General features: G+C 35.8%; 1 protein-coding gene across 3 annotated transcripts in view; it reads left to right on the top strand.

The window, feature by feature from the left end:
* SMAP1 (small ArfGAP 1) overlaps window positions 1–22,118 on the top strand; it is a 163,191-nt gene that overhangs the window by 25,253 nt on the left and 115,820 nt on the right. For all 3 annotated transcript variants that reach the window (XM_078055152.1, XM_036067168.2, XM_078055151.1), the window contains exon 2: window positions 10,715–10,848. In XM_078055152.1, coding sequence (XP_077911278.1) covers window positions 10,715–10,848 — 134 coding nt within the window. The remainder of the gene's footprint in view (window positions 1–10,714; window positions 10,849–22,118) is intronic.

Raw genomic sequence — 22,118 nt, 5'->3', positions numbered from 1 at the left:
TAGAGAGAGAGAGGGAGAGAGAACAGGTGTGTGCAGCGAGGGGCAGAGGAAGAGACTCTCTAGCAGTGAGTGGGGAGCCTGACATGGGGCTCGATCTCACGACCCATGAGATCATGCATTTAAAGAAATGTATACAGGTTTTTTTTAAAAAACAGCCTCATTGAGATATAACTTACATACTATAAAATTCACTTACTTTAAGTGTGTAATACAATGATTTTTAATGTATTAACAGAGTTTTGCAACCATCACCATAGTAAAATTTTAGAACATACCCATCATTCTCAACAGACCCCCCCTCATGCTTATTTTCAGTGATTCCCTCCCCCCACCACACACATACAGGTTCTTTTGCAGTTTGTAGTTTGGTTGTTTACAATGTAGAAAACATGTTTTCAGGGGTTGTTGCTTGGTTCTCTTGCTGATCTACAAGTGAATGTAATTCTATAACCTAGCTGACCATGAGCAATGAAAGACTCAGGTAGAGAACAAAGGGCCTTGGGATAGGAAAAGAGAAAGGGCTTCTTCCTTGTTTCGTGCTTGATTGTGGACAGTATTTTGATACAGGCTGTTCTCTTTAGGATCCTTGTATTGCGTTACTGTGTGTCCCTTTCCCTAGGCATCCACTGCTGTGATGCTGTCTTAATGAAAATACTCTTTAAATCTCAGTTGATTTTGCCCTTGTCCTCCTCTCTTTTCCCCCTTGATCAAAATTCTCTATCCTTTACAATTTCCTTCTCCAACAAATCAAACCAAATCCAGTTCTGCTGCCTCTAATCTTGGGTATTATGGGGAAAGAAATAAAGTGAACTTGTAATAGTGTGGGTAGCATTGATACTTATGGAGAGTTGAAAAGATTATTTATATCTTTAAATCTATATTATTGGCCTCAACAGTAAGTGACTTGGCATGTCAAAAAGCTGACAGAATAAAGTAAAAGCAGTCAGCCAGTGTAAAGGAATTTTGTTTGGAAGGTTGGAATTATCATAGTAGGAGATGCAGAGTTTCCACAGTTGCATTTTGGGATCTGCCTGTGGTATAGTCTTGGCTCTTTCTCTCCCCCTTTCTAGCATTTTGACCCTAAGTTTCTTAGTCCTGAAAATGGTGTGGTAATACCTACCTACCTCACATATTTATTAGGATTACATCAGACAGTGTATCTGGAAATATGATGAATGTTGTCTTGCATATTCAATACGGTGGTGGTTTCCTCTAAAAGTACCTCCTAGCAGTTTTGGCAGCAGAATTCAGGTGGCTCAAGGTCTTAGCTATCATTTGTAAACTAGAGACTGCCTGCGTTTTTATACCAGATATTAGGAAGCATAGAGAGCATACAGAGATCAATATAATTATCCTATTCTCAAAGAGATCACTGTTTCTCAGAAAACTTAGCTAAAACAGTTAACTGTAGGTCATTGTGATAAATGTTACAGAAGTTTTGGGGGAATTGGAGAAGGCTTTATAGAAGAACTAAGTCTTAAAAAGAAATGACATTTAGCAGTTAGTGTTATATTCTCTGCTCCTTATCTAGTTTTATTTTCTATTTATAAAAAAATTCAAAAATAGCTTTTCTGTTTGTTAGTCTGTCATAGTAATCAGAAACTTAAGAGAAATTTCTTCTCAGAAGTGAATGCAATTTCATCTTATTTCTCAAACGGTATTAAAGCTACAAAATAAGTATATTCAGTTCTCAGTAAAATTCCTGTTCATTGTTTAGATATATAGTATTTTAAAATATTGTTTAGATATGTAATAACTTATAGTTCCATAAACCTCATTTTTCCACTTTCTTCAGAGTTTCCATATCTTAAAACTGTCTTTCATCTCTATTTGAAAGTTATTAGCCACTTGGCACTTGGTATTTAGGTGCATATATATCACAACTTAAAAAAAAAAATCAGATTTATATTTACATAAAAGAAACTTAATAATCAGATGCCGCATTATTATTTTTTTTGGCTACAGCCTTACAGCATAGCTGAAACTCTTCAAGGTTGGAAGGGAGAGGTACTGTTCATTTTACCTAGAATGTACTTCATCCAGACTTTACCTGTTATAACTCGACTTACCTTTTGGTAATCATCTCAAATGCCACTGTCCCTACAAAGCTTGTACTAATATCCCTGGCCAACATTCATCTTTTCCTCTTCTGTGTTCCCCCCATCATTTGTACTTACACTATAACCATTGTATGACTTTTAGAGTACAAACTCCTTGAAGGCAGGACCTGTGTTTTGTCTTCTTCATTTAATACCTTCGTAAAAACAGACACTTAATACATATTTGGTTATTTAAATTGAATCTGGAGAACTAAGGTTTGGCGAAACTATGCTTTATTATTCTTTAATACCTCTTAGAATTTTGGCTCTGAAATAAAGGATTAAATCTCTGGCACATTTTACTTCCTGCCACCAACAAGCAAATATAATTCACATTGAATTAGGTGGATTACAGGCTTAGATGCTGTAACAAAAAGACCCCCAAATACTGTGGCTTAAACAGTATATAAATTTATTTCTCCTTCACATTAGTCTGGAGATGAACTGTCCAGTATGGACAGAGTAGTTATGTCATCTTCAACATAGGGCTTTAATATCTGAGTCCAAGATAGCAGGCTCATTTCTTATTACGCTGTAGCTAATGGGAAAGGGGAAGAGGCAAGGGGAATACAGGCCTAATTTGGTTAATGCCAAAACATCATTTCAGCTCACATTCCATTGGCCAGAACTTGGTCATGTGGCCACAGCTGCAGTGGAGGCTGAGAACTGTAGTCTCTATCTGGGCAGCCACGTTTCTAGCTAAAACTTAGGGGCTTTTATTATGAAGAGGCAGAATGGCTAAATGGATATTAAAAACAATAGTCTTGCCTCACAGTTAATTGCTTTTGTTTCCATTTTTTAAAATAGTAGATGAATTGCTTCAGGTATCAAACAAAGAACCTTTATATTTGACCAAGTCCTCAGACTTAGCCGATTTTTTTATTACGCTGCCTATATACCCTTACTATAGGCCTGTTTCCTTATTGTAGGTGATGTGGAAGGCCATATAGAGCCTGGCTAGTGAGAAATTTACCATTAACTTTAGTAGATAAAACTAATTACAAATGAAAAAAGTATCAGGTGCCTATTGGAACATACATACTGTGTGAAACAAGCTGTCACGGGCTGTAGACATTTATAGGAAAGGAGAGTGGAGGGATGGAGTCATAAGGAAAGGCTTTCTGGATAATATGGGACTCTAGTTAGGCCTTGAAAATGAGGTAGGATCTGTATGGTCATAAGCTGAACAATCTAGGCAAGGGAAGCGGTGTGAAGGAAAGTTTCAAGACAGGATAATTGAGTTGTATTCAAGGGAAAACAGTGAGTCTTCTGATTGGCTCCCTGAGTATGTAAGTTGTTATAAGTGGTCATGAAAGCAAAATAGAGGAAAATAGAAAATTGTTAAAAGCTTGGAGTTGGAGACTGAAATGGTGAAAGAGTTTAATCTGATAATGAATTCAGAGTGGGTGAAGCTCCTTTCTTTTCCCCTCCTTCCCTACTAATCTGGTAATGGAATTCAGAATGAATGAATTCCCTCCCTCTCTCCTGCCTCATCGCCATGAGGTTACCTATGACCTCTTAGTTAACATATCCAGATATTCTCTCCTCAAAAACTTCTCTGAAGTTTTTAACATTGTTGACTATATTTGCTTTAAGACCCTGGCCTCTGTTTTTGTATTACTTTTCATTTTCTCCCTCAGGCTTTGTATTCTGCTTCTTTTGCTCTTTTGTTCTTGTGGCTACAACTGCCATTTTGAAGGTGCTCAGGTTTGTATCTTTAGTTTGAACTTAAGTCCTGTATTCCTAATTGTTTGATGGACATTTTCATCTCCATGTGTCACTGTCATTTAAAGCATTCAACAGATTACCTGCAAAATTTTCTGAGTCTACAAGTGTCTTTATGGTTTAAATCCCAGATTAAAATAGAACTTACAGACATCTTGGTCTCTGCCTTCTCCTTTATCACTGTTTCCCAATCACTAACTCCTATCAGTTCTTCCTGGTGATTCTCACATTTGTCCATTTCCGTTCTTATTGTTGCCACATTTATAAATCCTTTAAGGTGATATGTTTGGATTGTTAGTGTTCTCTAAGTATTCGGTGATGAAGGATATGAGTCAAGGTGCTAATATTAGGGAGACCAAATAACATCTTCTCTTTTGTTACTAGAGCTTTGTTTTAGTGTGATTGTGATTATGAGATAAGTAATAATTAGTTTAGCTGATGCCCGCTTATTTGTGTTGCCTTTTTTTTTTTTAATTTGACAGAGAGAGAGACAGCCAGAGAGGGAACACTAGCAGGGGGAGTGGGAGAGGGAGAAGCAGGCTTCCCGCCGAGCAGGGAGCCCGACGCAGGGCCGATCCCAGGACCCTGGGATCATGACCTGAGCTGAAGGCAGACGCTTAATGACTGAGCCACCCAGGCACCCCTGTTTGTGTTGCTTTTAACTGAGGTAGTGATATGGGTCATTCAAAACAACCCAATATTTGAATTCTAAATAAACTCTGGATTTTTTCCTCAGCAGATTTGATTCCTAGTATATTAAAATAAATTTTCACAATTTGAGTCATATACTCAGTAAGAATAATGAAAACAGGTCAAGAAGTATGCTGAATGCTTGAGTTGAAGACCTTGTCAAGAATAATTTAGAGTCTTGCTATTTTAAATGTGCTTTGTGGATGGCAGCATGGACATCATTGGTTGCTTGTTAGGAATGCATGATCTCAGGTGCCATTGGAGGGCTACAGAATGAGAATCTGTAATATCCCTAGGGTTATGTATGCGCATTAGAATTTGAGAGAGACTGATCTTTGTCTACTTTGTCTTTCTTTAATTTTGTGTAGTTTGAGATTTAGCTCTAAAATAATTAAACCCTCCAGCTATTTACCTATATGTATATATCTATTTGTTTATCTTAGATTTTTATGTAAACTTCAGGACAGATTGCTGGAAGTATTATATATAAATGATGGAAAGTAACTGGGGGAGGCAACTCTAGCTAGAGCAGTCATGGGAGTCCTTTGTGAGCAGGTAGCTGAACTGAGGCCAGTACAACAAAGTGAGCCAGGCATATGAAGACCTAAGGAAGAAACATTTGGGGGCAGAGACAGCAACAAATGCAAAGGCAAGAAGGCAGGAGAGGGCATATATAATCATAGATCACATTATGCTAAAATTATTTACTCCATGTTATAATTAAGATTTTATCCATATTGATACATGCAGATTATTCATTTTCACATTGTATGGTGAGATAATCATATTAGTGAACATTTAAGTTATTCCAGTCATTTTAGGAATCCATGCTGCTATAAATATTCTGGTACATGCTTCTCAAATACATGTATGAGTTTCTTTGTAGTGTTTTTCAGCCATATTTGACCATGACCCAGAGAAAAAGCATTTTACAGCATGACTTGATTTTTGTGTGTACATGTGTCTATATACGTATATATCTATGTTACTGATTTCTTAAAAGATTTATTTATTTTAGAGAGAGAGCAAATGCGTGAGTGTGCTCACGTGGGGGTGGGGGCAGAGGGAGTCCCAAGCAGACTCCGTGCTGAGCTTGGAGCCCGATGTGTGGGGCTTGATCTCAGGGTCATGAGATCCTGGAGTGCAAACCAAGAGTAGGCCACTCAACTGACTGTGCCACCCAGGCGCCCCTGTATGTTACTGATTTTTAAAAAAAGTGTAATAAAACTATTTTTACCCTTTGTGTGATGCACTCATAACTTTTTCCCTTCTCTTTTAAAAATAAATACTTGGGGGCTCCTGGGTGGCTCAGTTGGTTAGGCGTCTGCCTTTGGCTCAGGTCATGATCCCAGGGTCCTGGGATTGAGCCCTGCATTGGGCTCCCTGCTCCGAGGGAAGCCTGCTTCTCCCTCTCCCACTCCCCCTGCTTGTGTTCCCTCTCTCACTGTGTCTCTGTCTGTCAAATAAGTAAAATCTTAAAAAAAAAAAAAATACTTGTTGAGATTAAACTAATGAGTTGTGATCTGCCATTTAAAATAACTGCTGTTGGGGCACCTGGGTGGCTCAGTCATTAAGCGTCTGCCTTTGGCTCAGGTCATGGTCTCAGGGTCCTGGGATCGAGCCCCGCATCGGGCTCCCTGCTTGGCAGGAGGCCTGCTTCTCCCTCTCCCACTCCCCCTGCTTGTGTTCCCTCTCTCGCTGTGTCTGTCAAATAAATAAAATCTTAAAAAAAATAAAAAATAAAAAATAAAATAAAATAACTGCTGTTATTTTATATGTTATATGTGACTGTATGTATACCTAGATATGTCATATTACATATATAAATTGGTCGATCTGTGTGTGTGTGTAAGTATGTTATATGTGACTGTGTATGTGTACCTAGATATGTCATATTACATATATAAATTGGTCAATCTGTGTGTGTGTGTGTGTGTAAGTATGAATAGATTGCCTGGTGGAGGGGTTTATTCAATCTAGAACTTTACTAGATTTCACCAAATTGTTTTTTAAATTGTTATACATATTTATACTTGTCTTGGCCTCTTGAGTCTGGGAACTTAGCTTTTTACCTTTGTGTCTATTTTTAATAGCATTTACTTGGCACAGAGTTGGTAAGTATTCACCAATAGTTTGGGGAATGAAAAGGAGGATTTCATACCAATACTTGAATGACTACCATGTTGAGCAGCTATTATTTTATCAATTTTAGGTAAATTTTACAAGGTTAATTTTATAGAGTGGATAACCCAATTGTAATTTTGGTTAGGCTTTTAAGAGTTTATTTTTGAAGGTCCCTAACTATATTGGTTAAGATGCGATGGCTATATTCCAAAGAAAGATGCGTGGACAAAATTGCATTATTATTTCAATTGGTAAAAAACGATTGGGGCTAACATTTCTCATAAGTGATAGCCATGTGTAAAGCTGTGTAAAACCTGAACATCACTTAACATTTAATTATATCTGGCTTTTTGTTCAGTAGTAATATGCCCATTTTTTTCTATTACTGCTAAGCATTATTCTTGTATTTTGCTTTTATACATTTGATCCCTTTATTATTTTTGGTTATTGTAAAAATGCACCACTCTATTTGGTGCTACAACTTTTTACCTGCATGGACAGTTACTATGACATCGTGCAAATGATACTTTCTTGCTTGCTTTCTTTTTCTTTTTTTTTAAGATTTTATTTATTTATTTATTTGAGGGAGAGAGAGAGAGAGAGAGAGGAGCCAAGGGAGAGGGACAAGCATACTCCATGCTGAGTGCAGAGCCTGACGCAGGGCTCAATCCCATGACCCCAAGACGATGACCCGAGCTGAAATCAAGAGTCAGATGCTCAACTGACTGAGCCACCCGGGCACCCCACAAATGATGCTTTCTAATTAATTCATTTAGTCATAACATTTGCTGCATCAGAAAAATTGTGCTGTAGAGAAGTCTCCATTTGTATTTAGCTGTGGGTCTAACATATTTTGAGGGGAATCATTCTATTTTAAGAAGAAAAATGAAGCCAACACTTGGAGAGTGTTGAAAATCTTTTCCCATCACGCTCTGGATTCACTGCCCTTTTGGGAATTGTTTCTGAGGAAATTTTAAGATACAGTTGTTTTGCAGACCAGTGTAGAAATTTTTCTGGAGTAGGAACGTATTGTATTTTGAGTTTCAAAATTTCTTAAGATGACAATAACTTGCACTTAAGTAGTGCTTTAAAACTTTCAAAATATTTTCTGTACAAGACTCATCTCAGTAATGAGGCAGCCAATCCTGACTCCACTTAACATGAGAACCTTGTTGCTCGGTTTGTTATTAGTGCAGGGTAATTCATGCAGCTCAGTGAGGGCAGAGTAGGTTGACAATACAGGCCTTTGGTCTTTAATTCATTTCCATGCTTTCAGCAATTAGACATTTAAAGAAAACGTGTCCCAAGTGTTTTGTCAGTTTATAGGTGTCACTTCTCAAACTTAAAAGCAGGATATTTTGGTATAAATTGTATATGCATAAACTACTTCCTAAAGAATTTTGGAGAGGAATGTGTTTAGTTTTACTGCATTGGAATTACTGGCTTCAGTGTTATTTTGTAGATTAAATCTCACCTTTAGATAAAAAGTATGTACTTAAAACAGAAGTCTAATAAATGTTTTAAAAAGTTTGGTTTTTATTGATATCTCATACTGTATATATATTTTTCATAATCAGGTGATTTATGAAAGTCAGGTATAAGCTTCTGAATAGTTGACAATAATTGTCAGATATTTTATTTTTCCAGTTTTTTACTTTAATTATACAAGCAATATATGAAAATAATCATAAGAATATTTAAAATTACATTTTTCACAGAGCTGGAACAAACAATCCTAAAATTTGTATGGAACCAGAAAAGACCCTGAATAGCCAGGGGAATGTTGAAAAAGAAAACCAAAGCTGGGGTCATCACAATGCCTGACTTCAAGCTATATTACAAAGCTGTGACCATCAAGATGGCATGGTACTAGCACAAAAACAGACAGATAGATCAATGGGACAGAATAGAGAGCCCAGAAATGGACCCTCAACTCTGTGGTCAACTAATCTTCGATAAAGCAGAAAAGAATATCCAGTGGAAAGAAGACAGTCTCTTCAGTAAATGGTGCTGGGAAAATTGGACAGCCACATGCAGAAGAATGAAACCGGACCATTCTCTTACACCATACACAAAGATAAACTCAAAGTGGATGAAAGACCTAAATGTGAGACAGGAATACATCAAACTCCTAGAGGAGAGCACAGGCAGCAACCTCTTCGACCTCGGCCGCAGCAACTTCTTGCAAGACATGTCTCTGAAGGCAAGGGAAACAAAAGCAAAAGTGAACTATTGGGACTTCATCAAGATGAAAAGCTTCTGCATGGCAAAGGAAACAGTCAACAAAACTAAAAGTCAACCTATGGAATGGGAGAAGATATTTGCAAATGACATATCAGATAAAGGGCTGGTATCCAAGATCTATAAACAACTTATCAAACTCAGCACCCAAAAAACAAATAATTAGTCAAGAAATGGGCAGAAGACATGAACATTTTTCCAAAGAAGACATCCAAATGGCCAACAGACACATGAAAAAATGCTCCACATCACTTGCCATCAGGGAAATACAAATCAAAACCACAATGAGATACCACCTTACACCAGTTAGAATGGCTAAAATTCACGAGACAGGAAACGACAGATGTTGGAGAGGATGTGGAGAATGGGGAACCCTCTTAACACTGTTGGTGGGAATGCAAGCTGGTACAGCCACTCTGGAAAACAGTATGGAGGTTCCTCAAGAAGTTAAAAATAGAGCCACCCTACAACCCAGCAATTGCTTTACTGGGTATTTACCCCAAAGATACAGATATAGTGAAAAGAAGGGGCATCTGCACCCCAATGTTCATAGCAGCAATGTCCACAATAGCCAAACTGTGGAAGGAGCCGAGATGTCCTTCAACAGATGAGTGAAGATGTGGTGTATATATACAATGGAATATTACTCAGCCATCAGAAAGGATGAATACCTACTATTTACGTCGACATGGATGGAACTGGAGGGAATTATGCTAAGTGAAATAAGTCAGAGAAAGACAATTATCATATGGTTTCACTCGTGTGGAATGTAAAGAATAGTGCAGAGGATCATAGGGGAGGGGAGGGAAGACTGGATGGTAGAAATCAGAGAGGGAGACAAACCATGGGAGACTCTTGACTCTTGACTCTGGGAAACAAACTGAGGGTTACAGAGAGGGAGGTGGGTGGAGGGATGGGGTAGCTGGGTGATGGGCATTAGGGAGGGCACGTGATGTGATGAGCACTGGGTGTTATACACAACTGATAAATCTTTGAACACTACATCAAAAACTGATGTACTATATGTTGGCTAATTGAATTTAAATTAAAAAAAAGAATAAAATTATCAAAATACATTCAAAGACATAAAGAATAGTACAGCTAAGGCTTTGTATTCTTGTATCCTTCTGTGACTTTCTCTACTGTGTTTTTCAGAATTTTTTATATTTTATAGCACACCATAGTTTATAACTTTTCTTAATTCAGGGTTATATTTGGGATTTATTCAAGTTGTTTTAAGGCTTCTTGAGGCAGACCTTACTGTTTCTCAGTCTTTCTAACATTTAGTTGATTAAAAAAATTTTTCCAATGTGTTGAATGTAAAATGGAGATTGTTGTAGTTTTAAAGGGCATTTTCCCTACTAGTGAGCTCATACGTGTTTATGTTTATTGGTCTTTACATTTCTTCTGTGAATTACCCATTCATATCTTTTTGCACATTTTTCTTTTAGGTTGGTTGTGTGTCTTACTAATGTCTGCATTTCATTAAAAACTCTTTGATTTATATTTGTTGGTAATCTTTTAAGGAACACCTTACACATTTAATAAAGAACTTTTTACTGTGGGGTATTACCATTCCTGGTTCACATAAATTAGTTTTAAATTCTTAGACAGATTTGGGAAAGTTTCTAGAAAAGCAAAATTAGTAAACTCATTAAAGTTTTTGAAGGTTGATTTATAACCTTGCTGCTGGTGCCAATTGAAAATTTGAGCATGTAAAATTCTGTAAGGCTCCATTATAATTTTGTAAAAAATCAGAATGCTGCTTAAAAGCTGCCATAATATTTATTTTAGTTTTTAATATTTGTTTATCTTTGTTTTTTCTCCTTAATTAGGTCCTCGATGGGCTTCCTGGAATATTGGTGTATTTATTTGCATCAGATGTGCTGGAATCCATAGAAATCTTGGAGTTCATATATCCAGGGTCAAGTCAGTCAACCTAGATCAATGGACACCGGAACAGATACAGGTAAACATTTCCTTACTAAGAGATTATTTACAGTATTTAAAATGCATTTAAAATCTTTAACCCTTCTTGCATCTAAGGGTTAACATTGAAAATGGAGTATGTTGAAATGGCATGTGCCAGATATAAAATTTGGGCGTTACCTGAAATGTCCACTCTCAAATGTTTATATCTTCTTGGGTCCGTAGTGAACTCAGTTTTTGATCTATTCTTATTTAAAATGTTGCTTTTGAAATCTTTAAAAAAATCAATTCCTTTTCCTTGTGTTGATGAAATTTGTGGTGTCGTTTTTCTGTCAGTAGAGGGAGCCTGGGTAAAGATAAAAAATAAATCACCTCTTGCCTAAGAACTGACTTGAAGGATTTCCCTTTTGTACAGAAGTGTTCTTGATTTTCAGACAGGGCCCAATAGTTCGAAGATAGCCCAGTTAGCAAATGTTCTAGTGACTGATTTGGATTTGTTTTGAGTTGGTTTAGCTTTGTTAGAGATAAATTTGTAATTTTAAGGGCTTGCCATTTTTATAGTGTGACAGTCTTAAATTTTCAAAATCTTACTTTCTAATCCTTAAGGTTAACTGCTAAAAGAGAAATGTTTATTTCTACTGGTTTTAATTTGTAATTCACAGTGAAATTATTGCAACTTTTTTTAATGCTCTTTTTGAATTACTTTTAGTCAGTATGAAGGCTCAATACACAAATATATGTAGTGAACTTAAGTGATATACATACCTCTAATCAGAAAAAAACAAAAAGAACATAGGAATTGGCATGGATAGGGTGAGGTAAGGGTGAAAGAATAGAATATAATGCTGGGTGGTGGTGGGTCATAAATAAATAAAGATTTGGTTAAAGAAAGTAAAACTTCTGGGCTAAAGACATATTTATGCCAAAGTAAATTCTAGATAGAGCCAAGATTTAAATATCAAAAAAAATTAAACCTTAGAAATACTTGTAAAAAATAGCCAAGAGATCTTCAGGCTCTAAAGTCAAGCATAGCTTATTTAGTTCACTCTTAAATAAGTTTTTGAGGTTTTTGCTGGCTAGGGCATAAAAGGAAATATGGCACTTTATGTATTTTCCTAATCCTTGAGGAGAAAGCTTACTTGTTGTATCAGGGAAGCAGAGCTTTTTGAACATTGCATGTAAGGCTCTGTTCTTGATAATATCTCTATAGTAACTGTGGTAACAGATTTCATAATGTTGTTTCTTAAGTTGTCTTCAAGAAAATGCGAAGTGTAGCTTGAAAATGTACCTTGGTGTTTGTAATGGGTTATGTAGGTACAACACATTCAAGACCCAAGGTGTATTGTCTTTTTAATGGTTCATTTCACACTAAGGACAAAACATGAAATCCTTGGACAATTCAGTTTTCCAGAATAATATTTTTCTCAACTAGGCTGTTAAAAGGAGTTGAATAGCAACTTATTTGAGGTGAGCAGGTTCTTTTCCTATACCTGAGAGCAGAGCTTCCCAGTCAGAGGGCTGCAGCTGCAGTTCACTGGTTTTCTGTAGAATAGGTTATAGTTAAACAGCAAGATACTGAATTATTAAAAATGGCAGGCTTTTGAAAACAATTATTAAGTAATATACAGTCTTTGAAATTGTATTTGAACACGATGTGTATGGTTCCACCTGTCAGCTTCTTGAAATAAGAATTATTATTTTGGAATGCAAGACTTTTGATAAGTACTTATCACCAGAGAATGCTCTGTATGGCTTCATATATCACAGAGCTCCTCTTTCAGTGTTCTGTGGTGAGAAATAGGGTTAGGACGTGCTCACTTAAAAATTAAATGAGTAGATAATGAAGTTTTATTAAAGAAAAGTATAGAAAAAAAGTATAAAGAAGCTTAATCACACGGACAGATGAGTAAGCCATCCAGTATTCTTATGGTGGGCTTGTAAGTACTTGCAAGCAAAGCCAGAGTTGTTCTTTAAAAATCACTCTGGGACTACTATGCAATATAAATGAGTAAGGAATCGGTGAAGACCCCAAGGTTTCATCCTATAAAGCACAACCTTTATCTTAACTTAGAAAATTTCCAGGCAATTGATTCTAAAAAGGCAGTAGAACAAAGTGATTTAGAAAGTTGTCTCTAGATAGACTGCCAGAGTTCGACCTGGGTACTCCTGACAGGATACTTAACCTCAGGGTACCTCACTTTCTTCATTTATGAAATGGGAATAGTAAGAGTGTCTCCTTCTGTGTTGCTGTGAGGATAGAATAAGTTAATATGGGGAAAGCATTTAGGACAGTACCTGGCACATTTTAAATACTCGATATTAGCTTACACTTATTAGTAGTATTAGTCCATTTGTTCATTGTTTAAAACCTTCAGTATTGCTCCCTTGAATATCTTTCTGATCTTAAGCAGTGTAGCTTCCTAGTAAATCTGTGATGAATTGGTTACTAAATGAACTACTAAGTAAATAAATTGATTCACTCTGTGGTGTTGAGTATTAATTACTTTTTGAGGTTGTTTGTGAAATATAATTAATTCATTTTTAGTGATATTGGGTGTTAAGGCATTTTGAGATGATTAGGTAATCATACCAGTTGTCTATTGAGGTTGCTCGTTACTCAGATTTAAACATACCCTTTTGCCTGTGATGGTAGGTATGTTCCATATAATCCAACTCTATTTATACCTACGCATTTTATTTTTTACTTAAAAAAATTGAGGTATAATTACAGAGATGACAGTTTACAGATATGAGTTTTATGTGTCTTGGCAAATGTCTGTACTGTGTCACCAACACCCCAGTGAAGATATACAGAGCATTTCCATCATCCTATAAAATTTTCTTGTGCCAGTTTATAGTCAGGTTCCCTAGGGACAACCGCTGCACTGATGTCTGTACCCTTAGGTTGCTGTACATTGAGATTTTTATCTTTTGGAGCTTGTTCTTATTAACTCTGACTCTTAATTCAGATTAGGAAGAGTGAAGATTGCAGTGTGATTGAGTGTTCCTTATTCATATGACATTTTATAAGAATTTCTTTGATATTAAAAAAAAAAGCTCAGGAGGCATTTATTTGCAGAAGGGAAGTACTTTATTGCATGTACTTCTACCCTGTGTCTTCCCTTACCGCCACCCCCAGCATTTCATGAAAATCATATTTCTGATTTTCAAAGATGATACTTAGTTTTGGGTAGTTGTATATATTTTTAGATCTTTAATAGCAAATGTGGAAACATGATTTAATCTCTGAACCCAAACTGTTAAATGAAAATATTCTTTTTTGTGTGTCTCCATAAAATGTAACTACTTAAGTTTTGCCTCAAAGCTTCTTGTAAACTGGCATTATATATATGACATATTTATATCATTTATTTATATACATGTTGTGAGTGTGTGAATCAAGTTTTAGGGCATCTACCATATCATAGCTGTGTTAAAATTGCTTTATGCTTATTTTTAAAAGAAAATTTATCTATCAGAACTTATTTTGATTTTTATTAGCACGAAATAGAGTTACTCACCTTATATTTTAATCGAAATTCTTTTTTAAAATCTGGTTCATGGTTAGATTAAATGTCTTTCATCTTGGGTTTAATATCAGGCACTTTTCAAATTTTTAGAAAGGACCACTTTGTACTTTTATAAATACTATAATCTTTATTCTTTATTTTGTAATGGCTCATTAACCCCAAGTATTGATTACCATTTTTCTCCATTATTTAAAAATTTTTAATTACTTAGTTTTCATTGTATTGGAGGAGTTAAAATAAAAATACCTTATTTTTACTACAGAGGAATGTTACTTGTGCTTTCAAGTTTCTTGGCTTACTTTGTGCAGAGTCTTGTAAATTGTGCTGCCTTAATAAAACATCTTAGTGAGATTTTTGTCCCTATTGCAAAGTATACCACATATATTTGGTATTTATCTTGATAACTTTTGGACCACTTTTAATACTTTATGTATCTATAAATCTTTTAGTAATTTTCTTTCACAGATTCTTTATTTACTACTGACTAGTGTCATTTATTGATATGGTAGTTAGTATTTTCTTGGGAACACCAAGGCCACACAACTGAAATTTATTCATTAATAAAATATATTCTGGGGAACTTTACATTTGAAACTGCCCAGTCTCCATAGGCCTATGATTTATCCTTAGTGAACTTGCCTGCAACATTTTGTGGGCATTTTTACTCCCTCTGTTAATATCTTTACCATTTTTACTTTAGCTTTGACTATATTTTGGCTAGAAGGAAGGGTCTTTAAACCCAACTCTTCACGTCCTTGCTTACTATTACAACAAAAGACTAGAAGCTTGCTTGCTTCTCATTCCATACAACTCCTGCATATTTCTGCTTTGACTTCAGCTTTTTGTTCTCTTGTTTTAAGGGCAGAATGGAAGGTGGTAACTGCTAGTTTCTCTCCCTTTATTTTCATTTGCAGCTTTCCTTCCTGCTTTTCCACCTAATTAAAAAAATTATATTCATTTGGAGGCACATTTAAATTCTTTCTTCTTCTTTGAAACCTATTACTCACACCCTTCTGCCATAAAAGTCTTCCTAATACCATCTTTCCCTCATCATACAGCTCTTGACTCTGCTATATTCATTTGTTCATTTGTTTGCTTATTCAGCCACTGAGCATTTATTAAGTACTCACAGTGTGCTAGCCACTGTATTCTAGTGACTGGCTCTTGTCTTCCTTTAGCAGTTGAATTTCTGTTTCTTTACCTTACTTCTGCTTCTACTAACTCATTTCGGTTCCCATCATTCTGCTAAGTTTGCACTCCCAAAGAATACTAGTTACCCCTAATGGCCAAATCCAACTCTCTTTCCTCCTCCTCCTTGGTCTTCCTGCTTCACTTGATAACTACCCACTGCCTTCTTGAAGCTTTTTGTTTGTGAAAGAAGCTAAAGTTACTCACCATGTCTTCTATTTGGTTTATTTAGTCTCTCTCTTTTTTTTTTAACTGTTTCTTTTTCTGCTTTTTCCCCCTATTGGAGATTTTCTACAGTTTTGTCTTTAGCCCTGTTGTTCTTTAGTCTATCTCCATAGGAGAACTCACTCTCATGGATTCAGCTGTTACTTTTTGTGCAGATGGTTTTTCCCTGACTGTCCAGTAGTGGCTTCTACAGTGAATTTCAGTTCTTTTTTAGATTGCCTATTAGAGACCTTTGGTGTTCGTGGACTTACCGTTCTTAAGAAACCTTGGATATCTTTGGCATGAAGTAATTGGTAATTTTCCCAAGCATCCATTTCATTGCATATTCTTTGAGGCTGGAGTTAGCCAATTCGGTTGATTCCATAGCACTGGAATTTCTACATGGCTTTACATATCTCTTCATCTTTGTATATTCAGTAATTCTTGTCAAGTAATTAAAAATCTTGTTGCTTTATGAAAAATACTTTGCTACGAAGCAAAGAAAGCTGGCTATTAGAGAAAGGAATAGATATGACGGGGCATGGGTTTTTTTTTTTTTTTTGGCCAGATAACATTATGCATTTGAGTAAAATTAAGAATAGAATATCAAAATTAGCTGTTGCTCTTTAGCAGTATCAATAAAACCTCTAAGTGTTCCATATGGAAACAGGAAAAAAGGATTTCGGCTACAGTTCTAGTTATTAATGTGTAGCATTTGTAAATGTTAAGATTAATAGATGCCTACTAATCTGAAACTTGACACATTTAAAATTTAAATAATTATTTGGTGGTCCAGACTGGTTTCTTAGTTATGTCATTGTTTGAGTTAATCTTAAAAGCTTGGGGTGTCCTGTGGTTCTTACCTCTTTCTTTTGTGTGCCTCCTTATTCCATCAGTTCTTAATTCTTCTGTTGCTTCTGTTGCTTTCCATTCTCATTTCTCCTACGATGTCCATGGCTTTAGCTTATTCCTGATATTCCTATCACTGTCCCCTCTCCATCACTTTTACATACCACATTCAGAATAATCTTTCTGGAACACTGCTTTGGTCACTTGACTTCTCTTCTAAGAAGTTTGTATTGGTTCTCCTCTGAGAATCATAAAAGTTTTATTTTCCTTAAATTGGTAATCATATACCTCTGCCATCTGGCTTCATCCTGTGTCTTTGACCTTCCTCCAGATGCTTGATGATAGATCACTTTGGCTGTACAGAGACAGCTGTTCTTTTGAATTATTCTGGCAGTGTGTTCTGGCTTTTTGTTTTGGTGTGCGGTTGTCTGTTGTTGGAAATGTTTTTTGCGTATTCCTTTTTTCAAACCAAATCCTTCCCATTCTTTAAAACCCAGCTACTTTAATAAACCTTCTTCAAAATATAGGTTGTGCCTATTATCTACTACCATATATTGTTATTTACCTTTGTGCCTGTCTGTTCATTCTAACTTTCCAGTATTTAGAAACTTTACCATTTGTGTATTTGTAGTTGTTGTGATGGCTACCACAGTGGTGGGAATACAGTATGTCCTTAACTTATAAATGGCACAATGGCACACTGAGAACAGTCTTTGGTTTGATATAATTCTGTGAGATAATGTTTCCTGTATTTAGCAATGAACGGGGAGAATGAAGAAAATGAAAAAAATCAAGCATATGCCCCCAATTTCTCCTATATTATTTATACAGTGTCTTTTTTATTTCTTTACCTCTGTCCTTTTCTCCCCATGTTCCTCTTTATGTTTAAAGTCCCCAAATACAGGAGCCGTAGGAGTATAACTTAAGCTAGTGTGTGGAAGTTCCAAGGTAATATATGCAGGTACTAGAAAGGCAGTACTTTCCAGTATTTCAAACCATCCAAAACTGAAATTGATTGCCTTGGAAAGTAATGAGTTTGCCATTACTAGAGTGGTTTGTGCAGAGGCTGGACAACCACCTGGAAATCTGTAGCTGGGATTTAAGCATTGAATGGGCAGATGAGGAATAGTTCAAATGACTCTGAAGTCTCTTCCATTCTTGAGATTTCTCGATTGTATGTTCAGTCCTCTTTGGTTACCACAGCAATTCAAAAAACATTTTAATTATTTGTGTTTGAATAAGAATGGTATGTCACAGAGATATGATTCAGCTTTTTCCAAAAGTCAGATTCCACCTTATGGGATAAAAATTCCTGCACTCTGGATAAATCCTAAGAATGTGACAAGATTCTCAGATTAAGTCTAAAAGACAAGTTCTAAAAATGTTTTGAACATTTTTGCTTTTTATATGTTCTTTCATAAGGAAAAAAAATCACTACCTAGATGGATATAGATTTCTATTTTAACCTTGTTATTCTTAGAAATACCTGCGTAAGTAACTTGGTAGCTTTTAGGTGTTTTTTTTTTTTTTTTAACACATAATGTATTATTTGTTTCCGGGGTACAGGTCTGTGGTTCATCAGTCTTACACAATTCACAGCGCTCACCATAGCACATACCCTCCCCAGTGTCCATCATCCAGCCATCCCATCCCTCCCACCCCACACCCCACTCCAGCAACCTTCAGTTTGTTTCCTGAGATTAAAAGTCTCTTACGGTTTGTCTCCCTCTCTGGTTTCGTCTTGTTTCATTTTTCCCTCCCTTCCCCTATGATCCTCTGTCTTGTTTCTCAAATTCCTCGTATCAGTGAGATCGTATGATAATTGTCCTTCTCTGATTGACTTATTTCGCTTAGCATAATACCCTCTAGTTCCATCCACATCGTTGCAAGTGGCAAGATTTCATTTTTTTTGATGGCTGCATAATATTCCATTGTGTATATATATACCATATCTTCTTTATCCGTTCATCTGTTGATGGACATCTAGGCTCTTTCCATAGTTTGGCTGTTGTGGATATTGGGTAGCTTTTAGTTTAATTAGCAATAGATGTCATACGATTGACCTGCTTGTCTTAATTTAAACTTGATCTTTCTAAAAAAAAAAAATTGTCCTTAGGAAGCTAAAATTACTGATTTTCACTAATATTCATCAGGAAGCTTTACTGTGTTCTATGGCCTCCACTTGAATTCCTAATCAGCCCAAATACAGGGAGATTAGGCAAAAGAGAATTGGTAGGTACTTTAAATATTTCTCTGTTGGGGCGCCTGGGTGTCTGCCTTCGGCTCAGGTCATCTGGGATCGAGCCCCACATCGGGCTCCCTACTCCGCGGGAAACCTGCTTCTCCCTCTCCCACTCTCCCTGCTTGTGTTCCCTCTCTCGCTGTCTCTCTCTGTCAAATAAATAAAAAAAAAATCTTAAAAAAAAAAAATTTCTCTGTTGCTAAACAAGTCATTAAAATTACAGGTATTTCTTATATTGGTGGTTGTGTTGTGCCCATCTTCACTATTAAAATTGGGATGTAAAGGATTATAAAAGGTAGGGGATGAAAGTGGCTAAATATATTGAGGAAGTTTTCTCCTCCTTGATCCTCTGACATAGTATATTTCAGATAAAGTTATACATTTTATACTTTAAAAACATACTAATTTTGTGAAATAAAATTGCAGTTGATAGAAGTACAGCATTCCTATGAGGTACCTCTGCCATCCTTAAAAAATAGAAAACTGGAACTAGAACATTGATATAGAGTTGAAATTTAAATTTAACTTGACTCGTCCAGTTGTGCAGGTTTGTTTTAATTTATCACACCATTTTTAAATCGTTAAAGGAAGGTGAGATAAGTTATTATGATTTCCATGGGCATTCTGCAGAGGAGAAAGATGCATTAAGTAAAATATATTATTAAGATTAATTTTACGGGGAGGGTATGTGCTATGGTGAGCGCTGTGAATTGTGTAAGACTGTTGAATCACATGTACCTCTGAAACAAATAATACATTATATGTTTAAAAAAAAAAAAGAAGAAGATAGCAGGAGGGGAAGTATGAAGGGGGGGAAATCGGAGGGGGAGATGAACCATGAGAGACTGCGGACTCTGAGAAACAAACTGAGGGTTCTAAAGGGGAGGGGGGTGGGCGGATGGGTTAGCCTGGTGATGGGTATTAAAGAGGGCACGTTCTGCATGGAGCACTGGGTGTTATACACAAACAATGAATCATGGAACAGTACATCAAAAACTAATGATGTAATGTATGGTGATTAACATAACATAATACTAAAAAAAGATTAATTTTACCTGTTTTTATTTTTGTTAATGAGACTACTTAATGAAAATTTGAAAGGATACAACTGGCTCAGATTATCTTTTTGTTGCACAGCAGTGGTGTATCTGTAAGATAGTTGTTATACCTTGCTGCGTAGCCACTGCAGACTTCTTTTGCTTAATGTTTGCATGGTATTTCTTCTTTCATGCTTTTGTGTTTAACTGATTTATATCATTAAATATAAATAGATTTCTTTTAGACAAGAAATGCCTTATGATATGCTCTTTCAGTATGTAGTTTCAAATTTTTTTTTTAAATTTCAGGGACTTCTTAAAATTAGTTTTTCAGTATTCTGTCTCCTTGTTTTCTTCTTCAGTGACTCTCTTACATGTATTTTGGATTTTCATTGCCTAACAGCAGTATTTGTCACTTTCTCTTGGATCCTTTTTATTACTTTTTTTTTAATTAAAAACTTTTAGGTCTTTTGTCTCTCCAGTTTTCATAGGCCATTATTCTGTTTATTTGTTCTCATGTTCCATTTTATTTCATATTCATTTCTGAAGTATTTTTCCTTTTATTTCTAATTCTTTCCTGAGTTTTCATTTTAATTCTGAATATTTCTTAATTTTTTTTATTACATTTTATTTTTAAGTAATCTCTGTACCCAACATGAGGCTCGAACTTAAAACTCCGGGATCAAGAGGCACAGTCTCCACTGACTGAGCCAGCAGGTGCCCCTGAATATTTCTAATTTCTGATTTAGTTGTTCTTTCATAACTTCACGTCTTTTAACTCATTTAACGTGTTCTTTCATATCATGCGTATGGTTTTTGTTTTGTTCTAAATTAGTAGGTGTACAGTTTTGATCTGTTTTCTGAGCATATTTGTTCTAGAGTGGATTCATTGTAGAGATGTTATTCTGCTTCTTATTCTCTTCTTCTAAAACTTTGTATGAGATTTGACCTTGATTCTTTTCTGTTGATCACTTTTATGTGTTACTAGTTTTCTTTACTTTTAAAAGGAATTGATATTCAAGATAGCTTTTCTAACGGCACAGACCTCTCCCTTCAGTGGTTTTGTGTAGTGTTTAAAAATAAGGCCTCTTGTTTTCTGAGATTTTTTTGCTCTGTTCCTTCTCCCACTTTTATCTGTAACTTCTCTTACTTTATTTACATTTTTTTTGTACTGCTTAATTTTGAATCCTTTCCCAGGACTTCCTCCTCAGGGTGGGGCCTGGTCCTAGCAGGGAAGTTTGGTGGTTATGTTATGAGAATTCATAGGGGCTAGATTGTTTCCCCCCATTTCAAGCTTATTGTAGACTGTATGTGTTTGCTGTTGGATTGGGTAAAAATGCTTTTCAGTTTCATGTGCTTTCTTCAGACTGGTTCACTGTAATTTCAGTTTTTATCTCTTTACTATTTTAGTTTTGTTTTCAGATCTACCTGGCCCCCCATTAGTTGCAGACATCATGCAGGTCAGTGTTTGTTAGTGCCTCGTCTCTACCTCATAGCATTTTGGGGTTTGTGGGGATACTCCATCACCAATTTTTGTTGTAAATATTGTCCATGGGGTTTTGGTTTTTCTATTTAGTGACTCTGTTTTTTGTTGTTGTTGTTGTTGGTGGTGAGAAGCCTCTGGGAGCTTTAAAAACTCACTGCTATTCCAGAATTCCTGACAAGCAGTATTTTATAGAATAAAATTCCATTTAAAAAAAGCTAATTTGAAGACCTCCATGATTTAATGACATCTGACCTGTATGTGTTAGAACATTATTTACTCTCTCAAGGTTTTGGCCCTTAGATAAATTTTCATAGTGCTTTATAGAACCAGGGACATAAGCTTTCAGTACACAGTTCTTGGTACACATTTATTCAAGAAAACCCCCAGTCAAATAACTTTTTTCTTATTTTGTGGGAGGAGTGCTCATTATTAATTCTATTAAGGTGACAAAATTTCTCAAATCATGGCCTAATGTATAGACTTTTAAAGGTGATTGAGATTCAACTTCTGCCAACTCCTTGCTAGGATCATTAAATTGTCTTCGAAGAAGAGCAGAGCAAGGGGCAGCTTACAGCGTTGGGTTTATGTATTGCCTGTATGTGCAGAGTGAGGTGAGGGAAGAAATGTGATACTGTCTGTAACAAAATTTAATTTGTGAAGTTTAATAAGACGTTTGCATTTTTAAGCAATCCGTTTAAGAAAAAGCTGCATGTATTTTGAATTTGAATGTGCAAGATTATGACCTGTGTTTTCCTCTTGATTTTTTAAATTGTT

This window comes from Halichoerus grypus, chromosome 9 (genome assembly GCF_964656455.1).
Source record: "Halichoerus grypus chromosome 9, mHalGry1.hap1.1, whole genome shotgun sequence".
Classification (NCBI taxonomy): Eukaryota; Metazoa; Chordata; class Mammalia; order Carnivora; family Phocidae; genus Halichoerus; species Halichoerus grypus.
The sequence above is the reverse complement of the archived record's forward strand: the minus strand, read 5'-3'. Positions and strand labels throughout refer to the sequence as shown.